The sequence below is a fragment of the Sus scrofa genome, chromosome 10 (genome assembly GCF_054392235.1).
Source record: "Sus scrofa isolate SSC_HxYL_T2T_F1_AM1 chromosome 10, Sscrofa_HxYL_maternal_Yorkshire_Landrace_v2.0, whole genome shotgun sequence".
Classification (NCBI taxonomy): domain Eukaryota; kingdom Metazoa; phylum Chordata; class Mammalia; order Artiodactyla; family Suidae; genus Sus; species Sus scrofa.
Genome location: NC_139392.1, coordinates 73,505,358 through 73,525,971, shown reverse-complemented (window position 1 = coordinate 73,525,971; position 20,614 = coordinate 73,505,358). Strand labels below are relative to the sequence as shown.

Here is a 20,614-nt window from a genome sequence, read left to right as displayed (position 1 = left end):
CTGAACATGTGGCCAAAGTGCCCATAAAACCATCTGGACCTGGGGCTTTTTTGAAGAAGAGATCTTTCAAAACTGTTTTAAAATTTTTAAATTAAAAAAAATTTTTTTTTCATTTTTGCAGCTCCACCTGTGGCATATAGAAGTTCCCAGGATAGGGGTCAAATCAGAGCTGCAGCTGCAGGCCACAGCCACAGCCACAGCAATGCTGGATCCGAGCTGCATCTACAACCTATGCTAGTGTACAGCCATGCCAGATTCTTAACCCACTAAACAAGGCCTCACAGGGACTATATTGGGTTCTTAAACCCACTGAGTCATAATGGGAATGCCTGATGGCTATTTCTTTATTCAAGTTTCCTACTTTTCTTGCCTTAATTTGGTATTTTCCTACTTTCCCAGGTATTTATCCACTGTGTCTAAATTATCAAATACACTACCACATTAATTTTGAAAATAAGGCATTGTGCATTGCTCTTATTAATAGTTATTTTCCTTTTTATCATTCTGTTTTGGGTTTGTTTGTTTGTTTTGCTTTTGAGGGCCATACCTGCAGTATATGGAGGTTCCCAGGCTAGGGGTCAAATCGGAGCTACAGCTGGCAGCCTACACCACAGCAACACAGGATCCGAGCTGCATCTGTGACCTATACCACAGCTCATGGCAATGCCAGATCCTTAACCCACTGAGCAAGGCCAGGGATCAAACCCACAACCCCATGGTTCCTAGTTGGCTTCGTTTCCGCTGTGCCACAATGGGAACACCTATCATTCTGTATTTTTATATACATCTTTTTTCACCAATCTTGGCAGAAAATTATCTCTATTTCTCTAAAGGCCAGTTTTTACTTTTGTTAATTTTCTGTGATAGTTAGTCTCTATATCACTAATCTGTCATTTTCTCTTTATTATTTCCTTCTTTTACATGTCCTTAGATTTGCTTTGTTGCTTCTTTTCCTTGTTAATAAGTCAAAGAATTCTTCCATTTAATTCGTCTTTGCTTTTTAAGAAATGCATTTAATGCTGTCAATTTCCCTTTAATTTTTTTTTTTTTTTTTGGTGTTTTGTCTTTTTAGGGCTGCACCTGCAGCATATGGAGGTTCCCAGGCTAGGGTTCTAATCAGAGTTGTTGTTGCCGGCCTACGCCACAGCCACAGCAATGCCAGATCCGAGCTGCATCTGCAACCTACACCACAGCTCACAGCAATGCCGGATCACCAACCCACAGAGCTAGGCCGGGGATCGAACACGCAACCTCATGGTCCCTAGTTGGATTCATTTCCACTGTGCCACGATGGGAACTCCATCCTTTTAAGTATTAATTGAGCTGTGCTCCACACATTTTGAATGTCCTCTTTTTATTGTTCCTCAGTCCTAAGTATTGTATATTTTTCTTTACAACTTCCTCTTTAACCTGAGAGTTGTTTGTGGTGAACCTTTAGTTCCCACATGAATGGGAACTAAAGGTTCCCATTCATGAATTTAACTCTCCTTTTATTTCTGATTTCCAATATCACTGCATTACGGTCAAAGAACAAATCACTAGGATTTCTTGAAAGGCGTCAGTGACAAAGCACTTGCTGATTTTGGTCAATGTTCCACGTGCACCCAAAGATCTTCCTTCCTTCGCTGGGTTTAAAGCTCTGTGTTTCAATCAGTTCACATGCATTCATTACGTCATTTAAGCCTTCTGGCTATTTACTTACTTCCCACGTCCCTCGTGTTCAGTTTCTGAGAGTGTCTGGTAAGCTCTCCACCTGCTTCTATCAAGCTGCCCCCTTCCCCCTTAGATTGCGAGGTGGCCTTGAATTACATCAACTCAGCGGAGCCTGGACTATCCTGTAAGCTCCTGCTGTGTATACGTCTGGGTCAGCAGTAGCCCCAAGAAACACCTGGGTAAGACTCGGATGGCAGACGTCAGCCAGCAGCATTTTTCAATGCTCTGCAAGGCACCAGGAATGACAACAACTCCTGTGTTGCTGATCTGCAGGCTCAGTTCACTGACACGGGCAGGACAGCGCAGCTCCATCTTCTGCGGGATATTCCCGCTCAGCTTCTCGGAGCCCTAGGGCTCGTATGTGTGACTCAGTGGCCAAGGGAACAGCAGCGTTAGCATTACCAAGGTTGGGAGGAGTGAGAGGCAGGCATGGGTCCCCACTTGTCCCCGTGGATTCCAGCCTATCCCTGCTCTTCTCCCCTTCTTCCTCAGCTTCCCTTCCTGACTGCTGGCCGGAATGACCCACAGCAACTGCAGGCCTAACACCAAGGCCAAGGTTACTTAGCAGCCTTGCTGTTGGGTCCCTCTCCATAGGGATGGCCTCTGTCGGGTCCCACCTAAGGGACAGATCAGAAGCTGAGACTGAAAATTCCACCAAACATGACCCAAGAGGGTATGAAAACACTGCACTACCCATATCCTGGGACGTTCTGGGGAGCGGAGGCTGGTACCCAGGCTGGGAGGAAGTGGCCCAGGTAGCTTGAGAAAATAGGAACAAGGGGCCCTGGTTTTCACTGTGGTTACAGGTGGCCCTGAGCTTTCATGTTTGAACTCCATGTAGGCACCCAGGAAAGGACAGGCTTTTTTTTTTTTTTTTTTTTTTTTTTAATCAGTTTGCCCAGATGTGGGGCAGAAAGGGAAGCTGGAGGTGGGAGCTGTAAGTTATTGGCAGTCAGACATCAAAAAGACTCTTTGAGATGCTTGTTCAGACTTCTCTGCCAGCTGCCCCAATTACTGGCAGTTTAAGCCACATAATGAAGCAGAATTCTACCTACGAATGACGGTTCTCTTTCTCCCATCAAGCACTAGATGACCAACTACGACAGAGTCCAGTTTGAGGTTATTTTGTCAGTTGTGAGTACGTGTGTGTGTGTTCACATCTTCTTGATCTTCTTTTACCCTCTTGAAAATTTAGATTTTCTTTTTTTCCTTCAGCTCTTTACATGATATAAAAGTTGCCACTTTGGCATTTTTAGCTTCTAATTGTTCAGTATATCTTTTCTCTTTTTTTTTTCCCCCAATTTCGACCTGTGTTTTTCCTTTAATGTCATCTACGTCTCTTATAGACTAAGGCTAGGTTTTTTGTTTGTTTGCTTTTGTCTTTTTGCCTTTTTCTAGGGCCACTCCCGCGGCATATGGAGGTTCCCAGGCTAGGGGTCAAATTGGAGCTGTAGCCACCAGCCTACACCACAGCCACATCCATGCCAGGTCCAAGCCGCATCTGCAACCTACACCACAGTTCACGGCAACGCCGGATCCTTAACCCACTGAGCAAGGCCAGGGGTCGAACCCGCAACCTCACGGTTCCTAGTCGGATTTGTTAACCACTGAGCCACGACGGGAACTCCAGGCTGGGTTGTTTTTTTTTTTTAAACCTAAACTACGACTTCGTCTTTGGATCACAAATTGAATGAAATCCATTCATGTGGATAGCAACTACTGTTGCAACAGAAATTTTTCTGCCATCTTCACATTTTCTACCTGCCATATGGTCTTCTCTCCTCTACTATCCGCCTCCCACTGCAGAGATCCACTTTATTCTGTCAGATTCAAATTATCCATCCTGTTTTTATTCAGCTTATTATTCCTTTCTTATTATAACTCCTAAGTCCTCTTCATTTTTCCTCACCTAACCCATGGTCTAAATAAAAGGATCTATCGATTATGTCACTGAACATTTTATGCTTTAAACTATTAAAATGCAGCTGGGCAAGAGGGTCTTTGAGACGAGACAAAACTAAGAATCTAGGTCAACGTGTTCAAGGACAAGAAAGACAAAGTGACAACAATAAAAAGCCAAGCTCTTCCACAATTAAGGAATGACAAAAGAGTGAATAGCGACACCATAAATACTGCAGATAAATATATTTATACATTTGTTCCATCTCCCTCGAAAAGTAGTTCCCACTTGAAAAAAAGAATTAGTGGCATTCGAAAAAAATAAAACTTACAATTCGTTTCTCCCAAAATCTGTACCTCGGGTTGGTTAATAACAATTCTCTAGTAACAGGTGAACAGTATAAGGAGACCTTCAAGCTGAAAAGAGAGATTAAAAAAAAAAAAAAGTCATTTTAGTACCATCCAAAATGAGTCATCTGGGTGACTAGGAAATCTCCTGTTTCAACATGTATCAGATACCCTGAATAATTCAGAAACGGAGCTGGCACCAAAAGTGTTAGAATGGTTCCCAATAGGCCTAACCTCCAATGACCACCTCCGCCCCATCACTGTAAAGGGAAGGGGAGTTCCCATCGTGGCTCAGCAGTAACGCGCCCGACTAGGATCCATGAGGATGCAGGTTCAAACCCTGGCCTCGCTCAGTGGGTTAGGGATTCGGCATTGCCGTGACCTGTGGTGCAGGTCACAGATGCGGCTCAGATCTGGCGTTGCTGTGGCTGTGCTGTGGGCCGGCAGCTGAGGCTCTGATTCGACCCCTAGCCTGGGAATTTCTAAATGCCTCAGGTGTGGCCCTAAAAAAATAAATTAAAAAAATAAAATAAAGTGAAGGGGAAGAAGCAGATGAGAATGAATATTATGTTCTCTGACCTCCTCAAAGCTTGGTCTTCACCATTCTCATCTTTTGTTATTATTAGTATTAAAGCATAGTTGGTTTACACTGTTATGCCAATTCTGCTGGACAGCAAAGTGACTCGGTCATACATACACACACACTTTTTAAAAATATTCTTTTCCATCGTGGTCTATCCCAGGAGACTGAATATAGTTCCCTGTGCTGTACAGCAGGACCTCATTGTTTATTTTCATCTTAAAGACATGGTTGTTACAGGATCAGCTATGCCTGGAAAGACACCACCAAATGATAAACTACCTCTGCTAAACAGGAAGGGGGAGCCAAAGTCTGCTTGAGATTTACTTCGTGCAAGTCGCTTCTGTCTGTGTCTTTTGGGCAGAAATCAATTTCATGACAAGCTTGAAAAATTCACCCCTAGAGCTGAAAGGTTAGGGGTACAATCTACGGCAGATTATACTTTCCAAAGCTGGCCACGCTGACGTGCACTCCAACCACATGGGAATGGACATTTTCCCTTGACGGGAGGCGTCTCCATTCACCTCCCTTGAACCTGGACAGACCCTTGTAACTGCCTTGGTCAACAGACTGGGACGGACATAGCACTGCAGGACTTTGGACGCTAGCTATCCTGAAACCACCATGCTGCAAAGATTTGTTTAGAGACAGAGATACCCAAAATGTCCCAACTACTTAAGTGTCCCCAGTCCAGGCATCAGACATTGAATGAACGAGCCTTTAGGTAAGGTCGCCCCCAAATGATACCCAGTCAGGCAGAAACCAGCCGCTCCCACTGTGCCCTGTCAGAATCCCTGAGGCACAGCAACAGATAACAATACATGACGAGTGTTGTTTTTAAGTCACTTCAGGGGATAATTTGTTACGCAGCAATGGACAACTAATACATAGGCTCTAAAATCAGACAGACCTGGTGGGAATCCTGGTCCTGCCACTAGCTGTGTGACCTTGGGCAACTAATTTAACCTCTCTGGTTCCTGAGTTTCCTCATCTGTAAAATAGAAGCAATAGTAGTGTCTTTCCAAAAGAGGCTCTAAAGAGACTGTCAGCTCCAAGAAGAGAGGGATTTTTGTTTTACTCATTACCATATCATCAACATCTAGTGTGTGTGTGTGTGTGTGTGTGTGTGTGTGTGTGCATGTGTGTATTTGTTACCATTATCATAAACACAGACTGCTGATATCACTTAGCAAAGAAGCCTGCTGCTAAGTCAAAGGTGAAAGAGTCAAAACGCCAAGACACTCCTTTCCACACCCAGCTGATCCCTGAACAACACAGGATTCGACAGCAACAATCCACTTATGTGAGAAATTGTTTTCACTAAATGAGTGCTATGGCACGACACAGTCCACGGTTGGTTGAATCCATGGATGCAGACCCGGGGATAGGGAGGGCCGACTGTAATGTTACACATCAATTTTCAACCACGACGAAAGTCAGCACCCCGAACCCTCACATGGTTCAAGAGGCAACTGGATATATCTTGATAATTTTGAATCTAAGCAATGGCTGAAGGAAAAGAATGCGAAGGCTCAGCTTTAAGAAGAGAACCAACAACGCTATTTAATTCTTTATAAGGAAACAACCCTTTACACACATACACACCCTTTCAGAAACAAACGTGGGAGTTCCCACTGTGGCTCACCAGCTTATGAACCTGACTAGAATCCATGAGGATGGAGGTTCAATCCCGGGCCTCCCTCAGTGGGTTGAGGATCCGGCATTGCTGTGAGCTGTGGTGTAGGTCTTGGACATGGCTGAGATCCCACAGTGCTGTGGCTGTGGCATAGGCTGGCAGCTGCGGCCCCGATTCGACCCCTAGCCTGGGAACTTCCATATGCCATGGAAGTGGCCCTGAAAAGAAAAGAAAAGGAAAAAGAAAGAAAGAAAGAAAATGGACAGAATGGACAGACCATTGCTGTGCCCAATAGCACAGATGAATCATTCACATATACTGCTAAGTAAAAGAAAAAAAGTAGGAGAGTCTATTCAGTATGAAACAATTTAAATAGCGTTCAAAAACAGCCCAAGTTAAACATGACAACAGACGTCAGAAAAGAGGTTGCCCGTGGGCAGGGAAGACTGACTGGGGGAGGGACGGGGTCTGTTCCAGGATTTTGGTTCTGTCCTACGTCTTGAGCTGGGCAGAAGTTACACAGATCTGTTCACTTACAAATGTTTGTCAGACTGTTCCCTTATGATGTCTGTACATTTCTGTGTAGAAGTTACAGCTCAAGTAAAATTTTACTTAAAAACGCACACATAGGAGTTCTCCTGGTGGCTCAGCAGTAACGAACCCGACTAGTATCCACGAGGATGTGGGTTTGATCCCTGGCCTCGCTCAGTGGGTTAAAGACCCAGCATTGCGGTGAGCTGTGGTGTAGGTCGCAGACATGGCTCGGATCCCAGGTAGGCACGGCTGTGGCATTGGCCAGCAGCTACAATTCTGATTTGACTCCTAGCCTGGGAACTTCCATACGCCGTAGGTGTGGCCCTAAAAAGACAAAAACACACGCACAAATAAGTAGCAACATGTATTACCTGCACTCCAACCTTCTTTTCAAGGTAGAGGCTCTTAATCCTTTCATGTGATCTGCCAAAAAAAAAAAAAATCAGAAATATATTATTTTTTCAGAGTATTCCTTGCCCCAAGGAAGCTGAGTTATCTGATCATTTTAGGCTTCCTTTTAAGAGAAAATAAATGAGAGTTTCACTTTTAGAAGAGAATTGATTCATGAGCTACTGGCTTTTGCTTCTGCAAGTGAGGCATCCACTGAAAACAGGATAAGAACCACTAAAAAATGGACCATCTCCAAGCCATCAGAAGCCATTTAAAAGGAGAATGATGTCCTACCCCTGGGGGAAGAGTCTAAATGACTCAGAGTAGCCAAAGAAGAGTAGGTGACCGGGTCTCCTTGGGAAATGCTTCCATCATTTTCCCTTACTCTCTTCTTTCATTGCAATCCAACTACCCTTTGGTCCAGGCTCTCAGTGACCCATTCAATTCCAATCACTTAAGTTAGTCCACCTAGATATTCAAGTTTGCTTCCATGGAATCCTTGAGGAAACCATTCAAGCTTAGGCCAGGGGAAAAAAAAAGTTTCATTACTTCTCAACCTACTATAACTGCTGGGTTGAAAGGTGGGTTATTACCACCCACAGAGGCTTGCTCCACAGCTTTCCAAATTAACAAACACAGAAAGGCAACTTAAAGAGAAAGGTGACATTTAAAGCAAACCAGACAGCCACAGCCACAGCAACACAGGATCCAAGTCACATCTGTGACCTACACCATAGCTCACGAAAATGCCAGGTCCACTGAGGGAGGGCAAGGATCAAACCCACATCCTCAAGGATCCTAGTTGTGTTTGTAATCTGCTGAGCCACAATGGGAACTTCTAATTACCCTAATTCTAAATGGAAACCAAAAAAAAAAGCTAGAGTAGCTATACTTAGACAAAATAGACTTTAAAACAAAGACTGGGAGTTCCCACTGTGGCTCAGCAGGTTAAGGACCCAACAGTCTCTGTGAGGATGCAGGTTTGATCCCTGGCCTCACTCAGTAGGTTAAGGATCCGGCATTGCCACAAGCTGCAGAGTAGGTCACAGATGCAGCTTGGATCCAGTGTTGCCATGGCTGTGGCATAGGCCTCAGCCTCAGCTCACTTTCAATTGCTAGCCTAGGAACTTTCATATGCCACGTGTGCAGCCCATAAAAAAGTAAAAACAACAACAAAGACAGTAATAAGAGACATTACCATGGGGTTCCCATCATGGCTCAGCGGAAACAAATCTGAATAGCATCCATGAGGACACAGGTTCGATCCCTGGCCTCGTTCAGAGGGTTAAGGATCCAGCACTCCTGTGAACTATGGTATAGGTCACAAATGCAGCTTGGATTCCGCATTGCTGTGGCTGTGGTATAGGCTGGCAGCTACAATTCCACACTGACCCCTAGCCTAGGAACCTCCACATGCTGCAGGTACAGCCCTAAAAAGAAAAAAAAAAAAAAGAGAGAGAGAGAGAGACCTTACCATATTATACAATGATGAAGGGATCTATCCAATAAGAAGATACAACATTTGTAAATATTTATACACCCAACACAGAAACATCTAAATATATAAAGCAAATATTAACAGACTTAAAAGGAGAAACAGATAGCAAAAGCAGGGGACTTTAATATTCTACTTACATCATGGATAGAACATTTCAGATAGAATATCAGTATGGAAATATTGGACTTAAATGACATATTAGACCAGATGAACTTCACAAATATATGCAGAACATTCCATGCAATGGCAACAGAATACATATTCTTCTCAAGTGCACATAGAACAATTTCCAAGATAGACCACATATTAAGCCACAAAGCAAGGTTTAACGCATTTAAGAAGACTGAAATCATATAAAGCATCTTTTCCAATTGCAATGGTATGAAGCTAAAAATTAATTACAGGAAGAAAACTAGAAAATTCACAAATGTGAAAATTAAGTTACAGGCTATTAAACAACCAATGGGTCAAAGAAAAAATCAAAAAGAAATTTAAGAATACCTTGAGACAAAAGAAAAACATACCAAAATTTTCAGGATGCAGCAAGATCAGTTCTAAAGGGGAAATTCAAGGGTTCAGTGCTTACCTCAAGAAATAAGAAAAATCTCAAATAATCAACCTAACTTTACACTTCAGTAACTGAGATAAAGGAATTCCTGTTGTGGCACAGCAGGTTAAGAACCCGACAATAGTGTCCGTGAGGAGGTGGGTTCGACCCCTGGCCTTGCTCAGCGGGATCCAGTGGTGTAGGTCACAGATGCAGCTCAAATCTGGTGTTGCTGTGGCTGTGTCGCAGGCCAACAGCTGCAGCTCCAATTCAACCCCTAGCCCAGCAACTTTCGCAGGTGCAGCTCTAAAAAGAAAAAGAAAGAAAGAAAGAAACTAGAAAAAGAAGAACATACAAAGCCCAAAATTAGTAGAAGGAAGAAAATAACTAAGATTAGGGAAGAAATAAGTGAACTAGAACCTAAAAAGATAACAGAGAAAATCAATGAAACTAAGAACTTATTCTTTGAAAAGGTAAGCAAAATTGACAAGCCTTTGCTAGACTCACCAAAAAAATAAAAATAGAGAGAGAGATAGGACTCAAATAAATAAAATCAGAAATTGAAGAAGATTTATTACAACCATTACAACAGAAAAGAAAGGTAAGAAACTTCTGTGAACATTTATAAATCGACAAACTGGACAACCTAGAAGAAATGGGTAAGTTCTTAGAAACATACAACCTACCATGATTGAACCATGATGAAACAGAATACCTGAACAGACTGATAACTAGTAAGGATATTGAATATCCTTTCTACTATCAGTAATTAAAAAACCCCAACAAACAGTCTTGGACCAGATGGCTTTGCTAGTGAATTCTACAAACATTCAAAAAACTCATTTTATGAGGCTAGCAATACCCTGGTACCAAAACCAGACAAGGACACCATAAAAAAGAATAAATAAAACTACAGGTCAATATCCCTGATGAACATAGATGCAAAACTCTTCAACTAAATACCAGCAAACAGAATTCAACAATACATTAAAAAGATCATACATCATGATCAAGTGGGATTTATTATTCTGGAGACATAAAGATGGTTCAAAATCCACAAATCAGCCAATGTGATATATCACATAAACAAAATGAAGAATAAAAAATGATATAATCATCTCAAGAAATGCATAAAAAGCATTGAACAAAACTCAACATCCATTTATGATTAAAAAAAAAAAAAAACAAAACTCTCAACAAATCAGGTATAGAGGGAACATACCTCAACATAATAAAGGGCATATGTGAGCCCTCAGCAAACATCATAATCAATGATCAAAAGATGAAGACTTCCTCTAATATCAGGAACAAGACAAGACTGCCCACTCTTGCCCTTTTATTCAACATAGTACTATAAGTCCTAGCCAGAGCAATTAGGCAAGAAAAAGAAATAATAGGCATCCAAAGTAGAAAGGAGGAAATAAAACTGACACTATTTACAAACACAACATGACACCATACAGAGAAAACTCTAAAGACTCCATCAAAACCTGTTAGAACTAATACAAGAATTCAGTAAAGTTGCAGGATACATAAACACAAAAAGTCCATTGCATTTCTACATTCTTTTTTTTTTTTTTTTTTTTTTTTTTGTCTTTTTGCCTCTTCTAGGGCTGCTTCCACGGCATATGGAGATTCCCAGGCTAGGGGTCCAATCGGAGCTGTAGCCACTGGCCTACGCCAGAGCCACAGCAACATGGGATCCGAGCTGCATCTGCAACCTACACCACAGCTCACGACAACGCCAGATCCTTAACCCACTGAGCAAGGCCAGGGATTGAACCCACAACCTCATGGTTCCTAGTCGGATTCGTTAACCACTGTGCCACGATGGGAACTCCCATTTCTACATTCTTAAAACAAACCATCAGAAAGAGAAATTTAGAAACAATCCCATTCACAACTGCATCAAAAAGAATATCTATAAATAAGTTTAACCAAAGACGTGAAAGACTTGCATATTGAAAAATACAAGACGTTAACAGAAAAACTACCATCACACGAATAAATGGAAAGTTATGGAAAGCTAATCCAAGCTCATGAGTTGAAAGAATCAATATTATTAAATGTCCATATTACCCAAAGCAATCAACAGGTTCAATGCAAACCATATCAAAATTCCAATGACATTTTTCATAAAAATAGAACAAATAATCCTAAAATTAGTATAGAACCACAAAAGATTTCTTTTTAAGCAACCTTGAAAAAGAAAAGAATTGGAAACATCATGCTCCCTGATTACAAAATGTATTACAAAGCTAAAGTAATTAAAACATTATGGGAGTTCCCATTGTGGTGCAGCAATAATGAATCTGACTAGCATCCATGAGGACTCGGGTTCAATCTGTGGCCTCACTCAGTGGGTTGGGGATCTGGCATTACTGTGAGCTGTGGTGCAAGTCGCAGATGCAGCTCAGATCCTGTGTTGTGGCTGTGGTGTAGGCCGGCAGCTGAAGCTCCAATTCAACCCTTAGCCTGGGAACTTCCTTCCATGTGTCATGGTGTGGCCCTAAAGAAAAAGCAAAAAAAACATTAAGGCACTGGCATAAAAACATAGATAGATCAATAGAAAAAAATACAAGGCCCAGAAATAAACCCACACATATAGCATCAATCAATTTATGGTAAAGAAGTCAAGACTATACAATGAAGAAAGTCTCTTCAATAAATTGTGTTGGGAAAACTGGACAACCACATGCAAAACAATGAAACCTGAGCACTGTCTTACCACACCACACTGCATACAAAAAATAACTCAAAACAGATTAAAGCCTTAAATGTAAGACCTGAAACCATAAAATTTCTATAAGAAAACATAGGCAGTAATCTCTCTGATGCAGGTCTTGGTGATGCTATTTTGAATATGGCACCAAAAGCAAAAGCAAAAATAAACAGTGGGACTACATCAAACTAAAAAGCTCTTCATAGCAAAGGAAACATTAACAAAATGAAAAAACCTACTAAGAGGAGAAAATATTTGCAAATCATGTATCTGATGCATGGCTAATATCTAAAATATATAAAGAACCTAACATAATGTTTGAGAAGATGTACATTCAATCCCTGGCCTGCATCAGTGGGTTACCGATCCAGAGTTGCCGCAAGCTTTGGCATAGGTCTCAGTTGTGGCTCTGATCTGGTGTTGGTGTTGCATAGGCCATAGCTGCAGTCCCAATTTGACCCAAGCATGAGACCTTCCACATGCTGCAAGTCTGGGCATAAAATGAAAGGGGTGGGGAAGAACTCATACAAATTTAACAGCAAAAAAAAAAAAAAAAAAAAAGAGATTTTTTTTTTTTAATGGGCAGATCTGAATAGACTTTTTTCCCCAAGACATATTGTATGGCCAAAAGGTACACGAAAAAATGCTCCACATCACTAATCATCAGGGACATGCAAGTCAAAACCACATTGAGATATCATGCCCATTACGGCTATGATCAACAAGAAAGCAAAGAACAAATGTTGAAAAGAATGTGGAGAAATGGGAACGCTTGTGCACTGTTGGTGGGAATGTAAATTGGTGCAGCCACTATGGAAGACAGTACAGGAGGCTGAGGTTCCTCAAAACATTAAAAACAGAACTACAAGATCCAACAATTTCACTTCTGGCTATTTACCTGAAGAAAACAAAAACACTCACTGGAAAAGGTATCTGTGCCCTCGTGTTTGCTGCAGCATTATTTATAAGAGCCAAGACATGGAAACAACCTCAGTGTCTATCAAGAGATAAATGGATAAAGACATTGTGGTATACATATGCACAATGGAATATTAGTCAGCTGTAAAAAAGAATGAACTCTTGCCATTTGTGACATGAACGGAGCCCAAAGGCATAGCTAAGTGAAATAGTCAGACACAGACAAATACTGCATGATCTCACTTTTCTATGAAATGTGAAAAAGCAAAAATTCAACCTCACGGATACTGAGAACATATTGCTGATTAACAAAGGTCGGGGGGTAGGAGGTGGGAGAATCAGGTGAAGGGGGTCCAAAAGAAAAAGGAAAAAAAAGAATTTTTTAAAAAATGAATTGCTTGGACTCTCGCTGTGGCACAGTGGGTTCAGAATCCAACTGCAGTGTCTTGGACCCCTGCATTGGCACAGGTTCCATCCCTGACCTGACACAGTGGGTTAAAGGATCCGGTGTTGCCGTACCTACAGCTCGGATTCAGTCTCTGGCCTGGGAACTTCCAAGGCCTTGGGTGCAACCAAAAAATTTAAAAACTAAATTAAAAAAAAAATGCATTGTTGGAGTTCCCATCGTGGCTCAGTGGTTAATGAATCCGACTAGGAACCATGAGGTTGCGGGTTCAATCCCTGGCCTTGCTCCGTGGGTTAAGGTTCTGGCGTTGCCATGAGCTGTGGTGTAGGTCGCAGACATGGCTCGGATCTGGCATTGCTGTGGCTATGGTGTAGGCCGACAGCTACAGCTCTGATTCGACCCCTAGCCTGGGAGCCTCCACATGCCACGGGAGCAGCCCTAGAAAAAGGCAAAAAGACAAAAAAAAAAAAAAAAAAATGCATTGCTGTCTAACCATGAATAACCATCTTCATTATAAGATTTCTAAACACTGATCATAAGTTTAATAAGCTTAAAGCTAATTAAAACGAAATTATTCTTCTACATAATGCTTTTCCAGCTCTTTTGCGGTTAATACATGAATGCTGTTGGAAAGTTCATTTTACTTAAAAAAACAAAAACAAACCCATAAACAAGCAGGTTATTTTGAAAGTCTTTTCAAATCATACACCAAAAATGGGAGTTCCCATCGTGGTGAAAATGAATCCGACTAGGAACCAGGGGTTGTGGGTTCGATCCCTGGCCTTACTCAGTGGGTTAAGGATCCGGCGTTGCCGTGAGCTGTGGTGTAGGCTGGCAGCTGCAGCTCCAATTAGCCCCTAGCCTGGGAACCTTCGCATGCCATGGGTACAGCCCTAAAAAAGACCAAAAAAAAAAAGTCAAATCATGTACCAAAAATGACTTTCATGTGCATTTTTGATGAATATATGTAAACACTGCCCATGACCGCCCTTGATGAAGGCAGAAGGCAAAGGCAGTCAAGCTGGGCTGTGAGGGAGATGATGTTAAACAATCACCCATCAGAAAAAAATCGAGGGAGTTCTCTGATAGCCTAGTGGGTTAAGGCTCCTGCATCTTCTTTTTGTTTTTGTTTTTGGTTTTTTGCTTTTTAGAGCCACACCCACAGTATATGGAGGTTCTCAGGCTAGGGATCTAATCAGAGCTGCAACTGCCAGCCTACACCACAGCCACGGCAACGAAAGATCCGAGCCGCGTCTGTGACCTACACCACAGCCCATGGCAATGCCGGATCCTTAACCCACGGAGCAAGGCCAGGGATCGAACCCGGAACCTCATGGTTACTAGTCAGATTCATTTCCGATGTGTCACAATGGGAACTCGGCTTCTGCATTTTCCCCACTGTGGTTCTGATCACTGCTGTGTGGCGCAGGTTCAATCCCTGGCCCTGGAACTTCCACATGCTGCGGGTGTGGCAAAAAAAGAAAAAAAAATTTTTTTTAAAAAAGACAAAAAGAGAGAGAGAACCTGAAATAAACATTACCACTCTCATAAAAAAGAAAAAAAGAAATTGAATTATCCTAATTACAACCAACACGCATGCCCTCGATGTATACATGGCGGTCCTCATTTCTCAAAAACAAGGCAGTCACCAGACCACACACGGACAGACCATGTGCCCTCAGAAGGTGCCTCTCCTCAGGGCACTCCTGAGGCAGGCTTTAGGGCCAAAGAATGAGTATGTCCCCAGGCAGGACTCTCCTTAATCAAGTCTTCCAGAGAGTTTGAGTCAGAGCAATAAGGAGGCTGATCCTGGACTCTGCTCCTTGCTCCCAAACTAAGCCTCTGGGCAGCATCCTGTTCCATCAAGACACCCCATCCCACCAGTGGAGGGAACCTGGGTGAGTTCCCTATTTGCCACCAGGATGCACCCCAAGCCTCCTTTCCAGGGCCTTTGGCTTTTCCTTTGACCAAAATACATCAAATTAAGCTGCCTCCTGAAGGGGTCCTACCCCTCCCTGGGCTGCAATCTCAGGCCATGGGTCCCATCTTGTCCTCTGGGCCTTACAGATGCTTTAAAGCCTGCCCTGAACACAGCACTGGATCCCAGATGGACCATGAACAGGCATCAAGCAGGTCCATGGCCCACCTCACCTTTTTTTTTTTTTTAGGACCACACCTGCAGCATATGGACATTCGTGGGGTAGTGGTCAAATCAGAGCTGCAGCTGCAGGCCTATAACACAGTCATGTCAGATTCGAGCCACATTTGCAACCTATACCACAGCTCACAGCTCACAGCAATGCTGGATCCTTAACCCATTGAGCAAGACCAGCGATGAAACCCACATCTTCATGGATACTAGTCAGGTTCTTAACCCTCTGAGCCACAACGGGAACTCCCTACCTCAACTTTTATCAAAATGTGATGTTAACATGTTTATGTGCATTTTTTTCACAGGAGACTATAGATCTTATCAGATATACTGTATTATTCTGCTCAGGCTTCAATAACAAAATATCAGCCTGGATGGCTTTAATGAGAAATTAAGTAATTAAATTTTTTTTTTTTTTTTTTTTTTTTTTTTTTTTTTTTGCTTTTCAGTGCTGCACCTGTGCAGTACATGGAGATTCCCAGGCTAGGAGTAGAATCTGAGATACAGCTGCCAGCCTACACCACAGCCATAGCAACACCAGATCTGAGCCTCATCTTCGACCCACACCACAGCTCATGGCAATGTCGGATCCTTAACCCACTGAGCGAGGCCAGGGATCGAACCTGCAACCTCATGGTTCCTAGTTGGATTCATCCCTGTTGTACCACAATGGGAACTCCTTATTTATTTATTTATTTGTTTATTTGTTTTTTCCTACCGCTGTCCCTGCAGCATATGGAAGTTCCCAGGGCAGGGATTGACTCCAAGCTGCAGCTGCAACCTACACCACAGCTGTGGCAAGGCTGGATCCTTAACCCACTGCACTGGGCCAGGGACGGAACCCACACGGCTACAGGAGATCTGAGCCACTGCAGTCAGGTTTTTAACCCACTGTGCCACAGTGCAAACACCCAGAAATGTATTTCTAACGGTTCTGGAAGCTCAAGTCCAAGATCAAGGTACCAAAGCTGGTTTCTGGGGAGGCCTCTCCTTACCAGCAGCCACTTTCATGCCGCGTGCCTACACGGCATTCCTCAGTGTGTGTGTGTGTGTGTGTGTGTGTGTGTGTGTGTGTGTGTGTGTGTAGAGAAGGCCACCACTCCTATAAAATTAGGACTCCACCCTTATGACCTCATTTAACCTCCATCACCTCCTAAAAGCCCTTTCTCCAAATACAGCCACATCGGAGATTAGGGATTCAAAAGATGAATGGGGGTAGGGAGAGGACACAAGCCAGCCCACAGCACATCCAAGGACGTCAGCTTCCCCAAAAAGTTAAAAACCACGAAGAGACAATGTGGCAACCCTGGAGAACAGAAGCTGAGTTCCTGACCTTGTTGAGTGTACATCCTCACTGGGAAGACAGGCCCACATGGGAACAGAGGACAGGAAAAGTTATAAACTGCTCAGCAGGAGAGAGTATTCCTTAATATACAAACTAATGACAATTTCACAACTACAATTACTAAATAATAAAAGAATAAATTCAATAAAAAATATAAATACGAACTCCTTTAGGCAAACTCTTTCTCCAAAGCCACTACTCTGATGCATGAAGGCTGAGCCCCGAAGAAGCCATTCTTTGTTTTTTTTCCTTTTTTCTTTTTTCTTTTTGGTCTTTTTGTCTTTTTAGGGCCGCACCAGCAGCATACAGAGGTTCCCAAGCTATGGGGTCTAATCAGAGCTGTAGCTCCTGGCCTATGCCACAGGCACAACAATGTCTGTGACCTACACCACAGCTCACGGCAACACCAGATCCTTAACCCACTGAGTGAAGCCAGGGATCGAACCTGCCACCTCATGGTTCCTAGTCGGGTTCATTTCCACTGCGCCACAATGGGAACTCCCAAGAAGCCATTCTTTAATCCCGTCCACCATCCTCGATGAGTTCAGAGACGCCAGAGGGCCTTTGAGGTACAAACACCATCTTCCAGGAATGACTTCTCAATGAAAAACAAGACAAAACCAAAAATATTATTCTCCCGAAGCAACAGAAAGGCCTTCACTGGGACTCACGTGTTTTTAGCACAGCTAGAGAGGAGGTCCAGCATTTCCTCATTAAAGAGTGATAAATTAAAAGAGCTTAGAGCCAGAAAGCAGACGCATTTCCCCAAAGCAGTAACTTCAAAGATTTCACACACACACAGCAGCTAGTCTTCACACCCACTGCCTGCCCAAGGGTCTGTTTTCATATCACTGATTTACTTTAAAATCACACAGTGTGGTATGTTTGTGCAAATATATCTGAGTCACTCCTCAAAAGAGCGGTCGGGGGTCTCCTACTTAAGCTACGCTGGAAATCAGCACTCCAAGAGGTAGCTTCTAGAATGCTTCAATTAACCTTCATCTCTGGTCAAGGCCCAAGGATGTGCTAATTAGCATGCTGAATATTAAACCTGTTTTCATGGGTAAAAGTTACTGACCTATCCATCAGCATACCAGATGTTAAGAATGGACAATGGGGATTTCCCGTCATGGCTCAGTGGTTAATGAATCCGACTAGGAACCATGAGGTTGCGGGTTCGATCCCTGGCCTTGCTCAGTGGGTTAACGATCTGGCGTTGCCGTGAGCTGTGGTGTAGGTTGCAGACGCGGCTTGGATCCTGAGTTGCTGTGGCTATGGTGTAGGCCGGCAGCTACAGCTCCGATTGGACCCCTAGCCTGGGAACCTCCATATGCCGCCGGAGCGGCCCAAGAAATGGCAAAAAGAAAAAAAAAAAAAAAAAAGAATGGACAATGGTAGTGAAATTGGTGGTACTCTAGCTCTGGAGACTGGCTAAAATGTAGAGATGCTCCAGACTTGCCTGGAGTAACTGGCCTGGGGACCATATCGTTAGGGGGCGACATTCCAGGCTTAATTCCTAACCATGTGCAGCTGTGAAATAACATTCTGGTTGCCTGACCTGGGCATCTGTAAGGTAAACCTCATCCCACCTCTAGGACAAAAGGAACCTTTCATACTGAATGTGAACAGAACATCTAAAAAGAGGGGGAGCTTGCACGTTGTCAAGCTCACAGGCAGGACGTTTAATTTGAATGCGTGCGTGCTTGCTAATAAATGGTTGGAGGTATGGCAGAATTTCATTTAAACCTGTCTTTGTAACAAAATCGCGAGGATTTGGGGGAAGAAATAAGTAATCCTCGACAACCTTGACTATTGGGCCCTGGGAGAGCTTCCAAAAAAACCGAATAGCTGTGCCTGATCAAACTGGCCTGGGTCAGTGAGTAACTGGCAGTCGCTGCTCTGTCCCGCCCCGCGGGACCTATGAGGCGATAAAGCCTCAAACAGGCTGAAGAGCACGCCTGCGACAGGATGCAGTCGCTAGTCTCTCCCCAGACCTCCCAAAGCCTGCACTCCTCCTGCAGGACCCCCACCCCAACTTCCTCCTCTCCAGCCCCTGGGCTACCTCCCCGCGGGGCCAGACCCGCCGCAGCCCTGGTCCCCGGGAGGGGGTCGGCGCGCCGCGCTCACTCACCCTTGTGGCAGTGGGACAGGAAATAAGCGCGAGCCCTCAGATTCTCCCGGTCGAAACGGTCTATGGAGATAGTTGGGTACTCCGCCATCTGGCCCTCGAAGGAACTCATAGCGTTGGCGAACACAGCCGACTGGGCGCCAGCCCTCCGCGGTTATGCAAGCTGCAGCTGACCGCGCCACCACTTCCGGGAACCTGCCGCCATCTCCCCATTGGCCAGCCAGGCGCAGCCACGTCCAATCAGAGGAGCCCAACGGCCCTGAGGGCGATGCCAATGAACTTCCTGTCAGTTCCGGCCGCAGCCACTTGTGGGTTGAAACCCTCTAACCCAGCTGCGCTCTGCTGAGGTCGCTACTGGGCCCACAGCTGCGATGCCAGGTGGAATCAGGGGTGTAGCGAGAGGAATGAGGCCCCTCCCAAACACCCTGGCACAACACGGTGTCGCTGTGGTGAAGCGTTGCCCGTGGCTGTGCAGGAACTAAAACGAGAAGGGAGACTGAACACCCAGAGCAGGCGGCTCCACCCAAGGAGAAGCGGGAAGCGGAGCTTGAATTTGAAATCACACTGCCTTCTTTATGCTTGTCCACTGAGATACTGAAAGCCTTATTTTGCTTCCCTTCTTTTAAAAAAAAATTATTAAATATAGTTGATAACAATGTTGTGCCAATTTCTGCCGTACAGCACAGTGACCCAGTCATACGTATGTATACATTCCCTTTCTTATATTATCTTCCATTATGGTCTATTCCAAGAGGTTGGATCTAGTTTCCTGTGCTATACAGCAGGACCTCATTGCTTATCCTAAACTGTTTGCATGTACTAACCCCAAACTCCCAGTCTATCCCACTCCCTCCCCCCACCCTCTTGGCAACTACCAGTCTGTTTTCTATGTTTGCTAGTTCTCTTCTTTTTCGTCCCTTCCCAATGTCTACCTTACAGGATAACCTGAGAATTGTGTGAGAAAATTGTATCTGTCTTGCAATAAATTCAAAAACTGTTAGTCCCCATTTTCATGTATAATCAACAAACTGAGTAAATACACAACTCCTGATTACCACAGCTCAAACACTTAATATTAGGGTAGATAAGTAAAAATCTCAAGGAAAGCTTAGCTGCTAGCCTCCCCCACCTCTGCCCCTTTTGAGCTTTTGTGTGTGGTGTGTGTGTGTGTGTTTGCCTTTTCTAGGGCTGCTCCTGCAGCATATGGAGGTTCCCAGGCTAGGGGTCTAATTGGAGCTGTAGCCACCAGCCTACACCAGAGCCACAGCAGCTCAGGATCCCAGTGGCATCTGCGACCTACACCACAGCTCACGGCAATGCCGGATCCTTAACCCACTGAGCAAGGCCAGGGATTGAACCTGCAACCTCATGGTTCCTAGTCAGATTCGTTAACCACTGAGCTACCACGGGAACTCCTTGAGCCTTTATTTTTAAGAAGACAGAAAGATATACAGGGGGACGATAGGGTGATGGGGGAAAGCTCTGGAATTTTTTAACCGCCAACGCAACATTATGAAAAGGTGTGCTAAAGTATTAACATTCACCAAATAGTCACAATGACACTACCTGCACACTTTTGTAGCAGGCCTCCTTAGACACCACAATATCATTAATCACAAACAACTTCAACACTTGTGAGGTCCTACTTTGTACACAGCACCATGCATTACAAGCCTTGTGGTGGGGACAGAGATGACTAAGATGTGCCTGCAAGTCATTTTCATTTACTGGGAGACAAGAGCTTTGGAGACCATGGTAAATAAATGCTTCCATAGAGACACAAGGTAAGGTAGGAATA

General features: G+C 43.8%; 1 protein-coding gene across 5 annotated transcripts in view; it reads right to left on the bottom strand.

Annotated features, from left to right (window-relative positions):
- DCLRE1C (DNA cross-link repair 1C) overlaps window positions 1–19,013 on the bottom strand; it is a 46,323-nt gene extending 27,310 nt beyond the window's left edge. For 4 of the 5 annotated variants that reach the window (XR_014817070.1, XM_021063989.2, XM_021063990.2 and 1 more), the window contains exons 1-3: window positions 18,820–19,013; window positions 7,082–7,133; window positions 3,945–4,029 (exon numbers count right to left, since the gene is read on the bottom strand). Coding sequence is in view for 3 of the 5 variants with exons in the window: in XM_021063989.2 (XP_020919648.1) it covers window positions 3,945–4,029; window positions 7,082–7,133; window positions 18,820–18,928 (246 nt within the window). In the remaining 2 variants the exon portion in view is untranslated. 5 annotated transcript variants of the gene reach the window in all.
- Window positions 19,014–20,614: the final 1,601 nt, after the last annotated feature.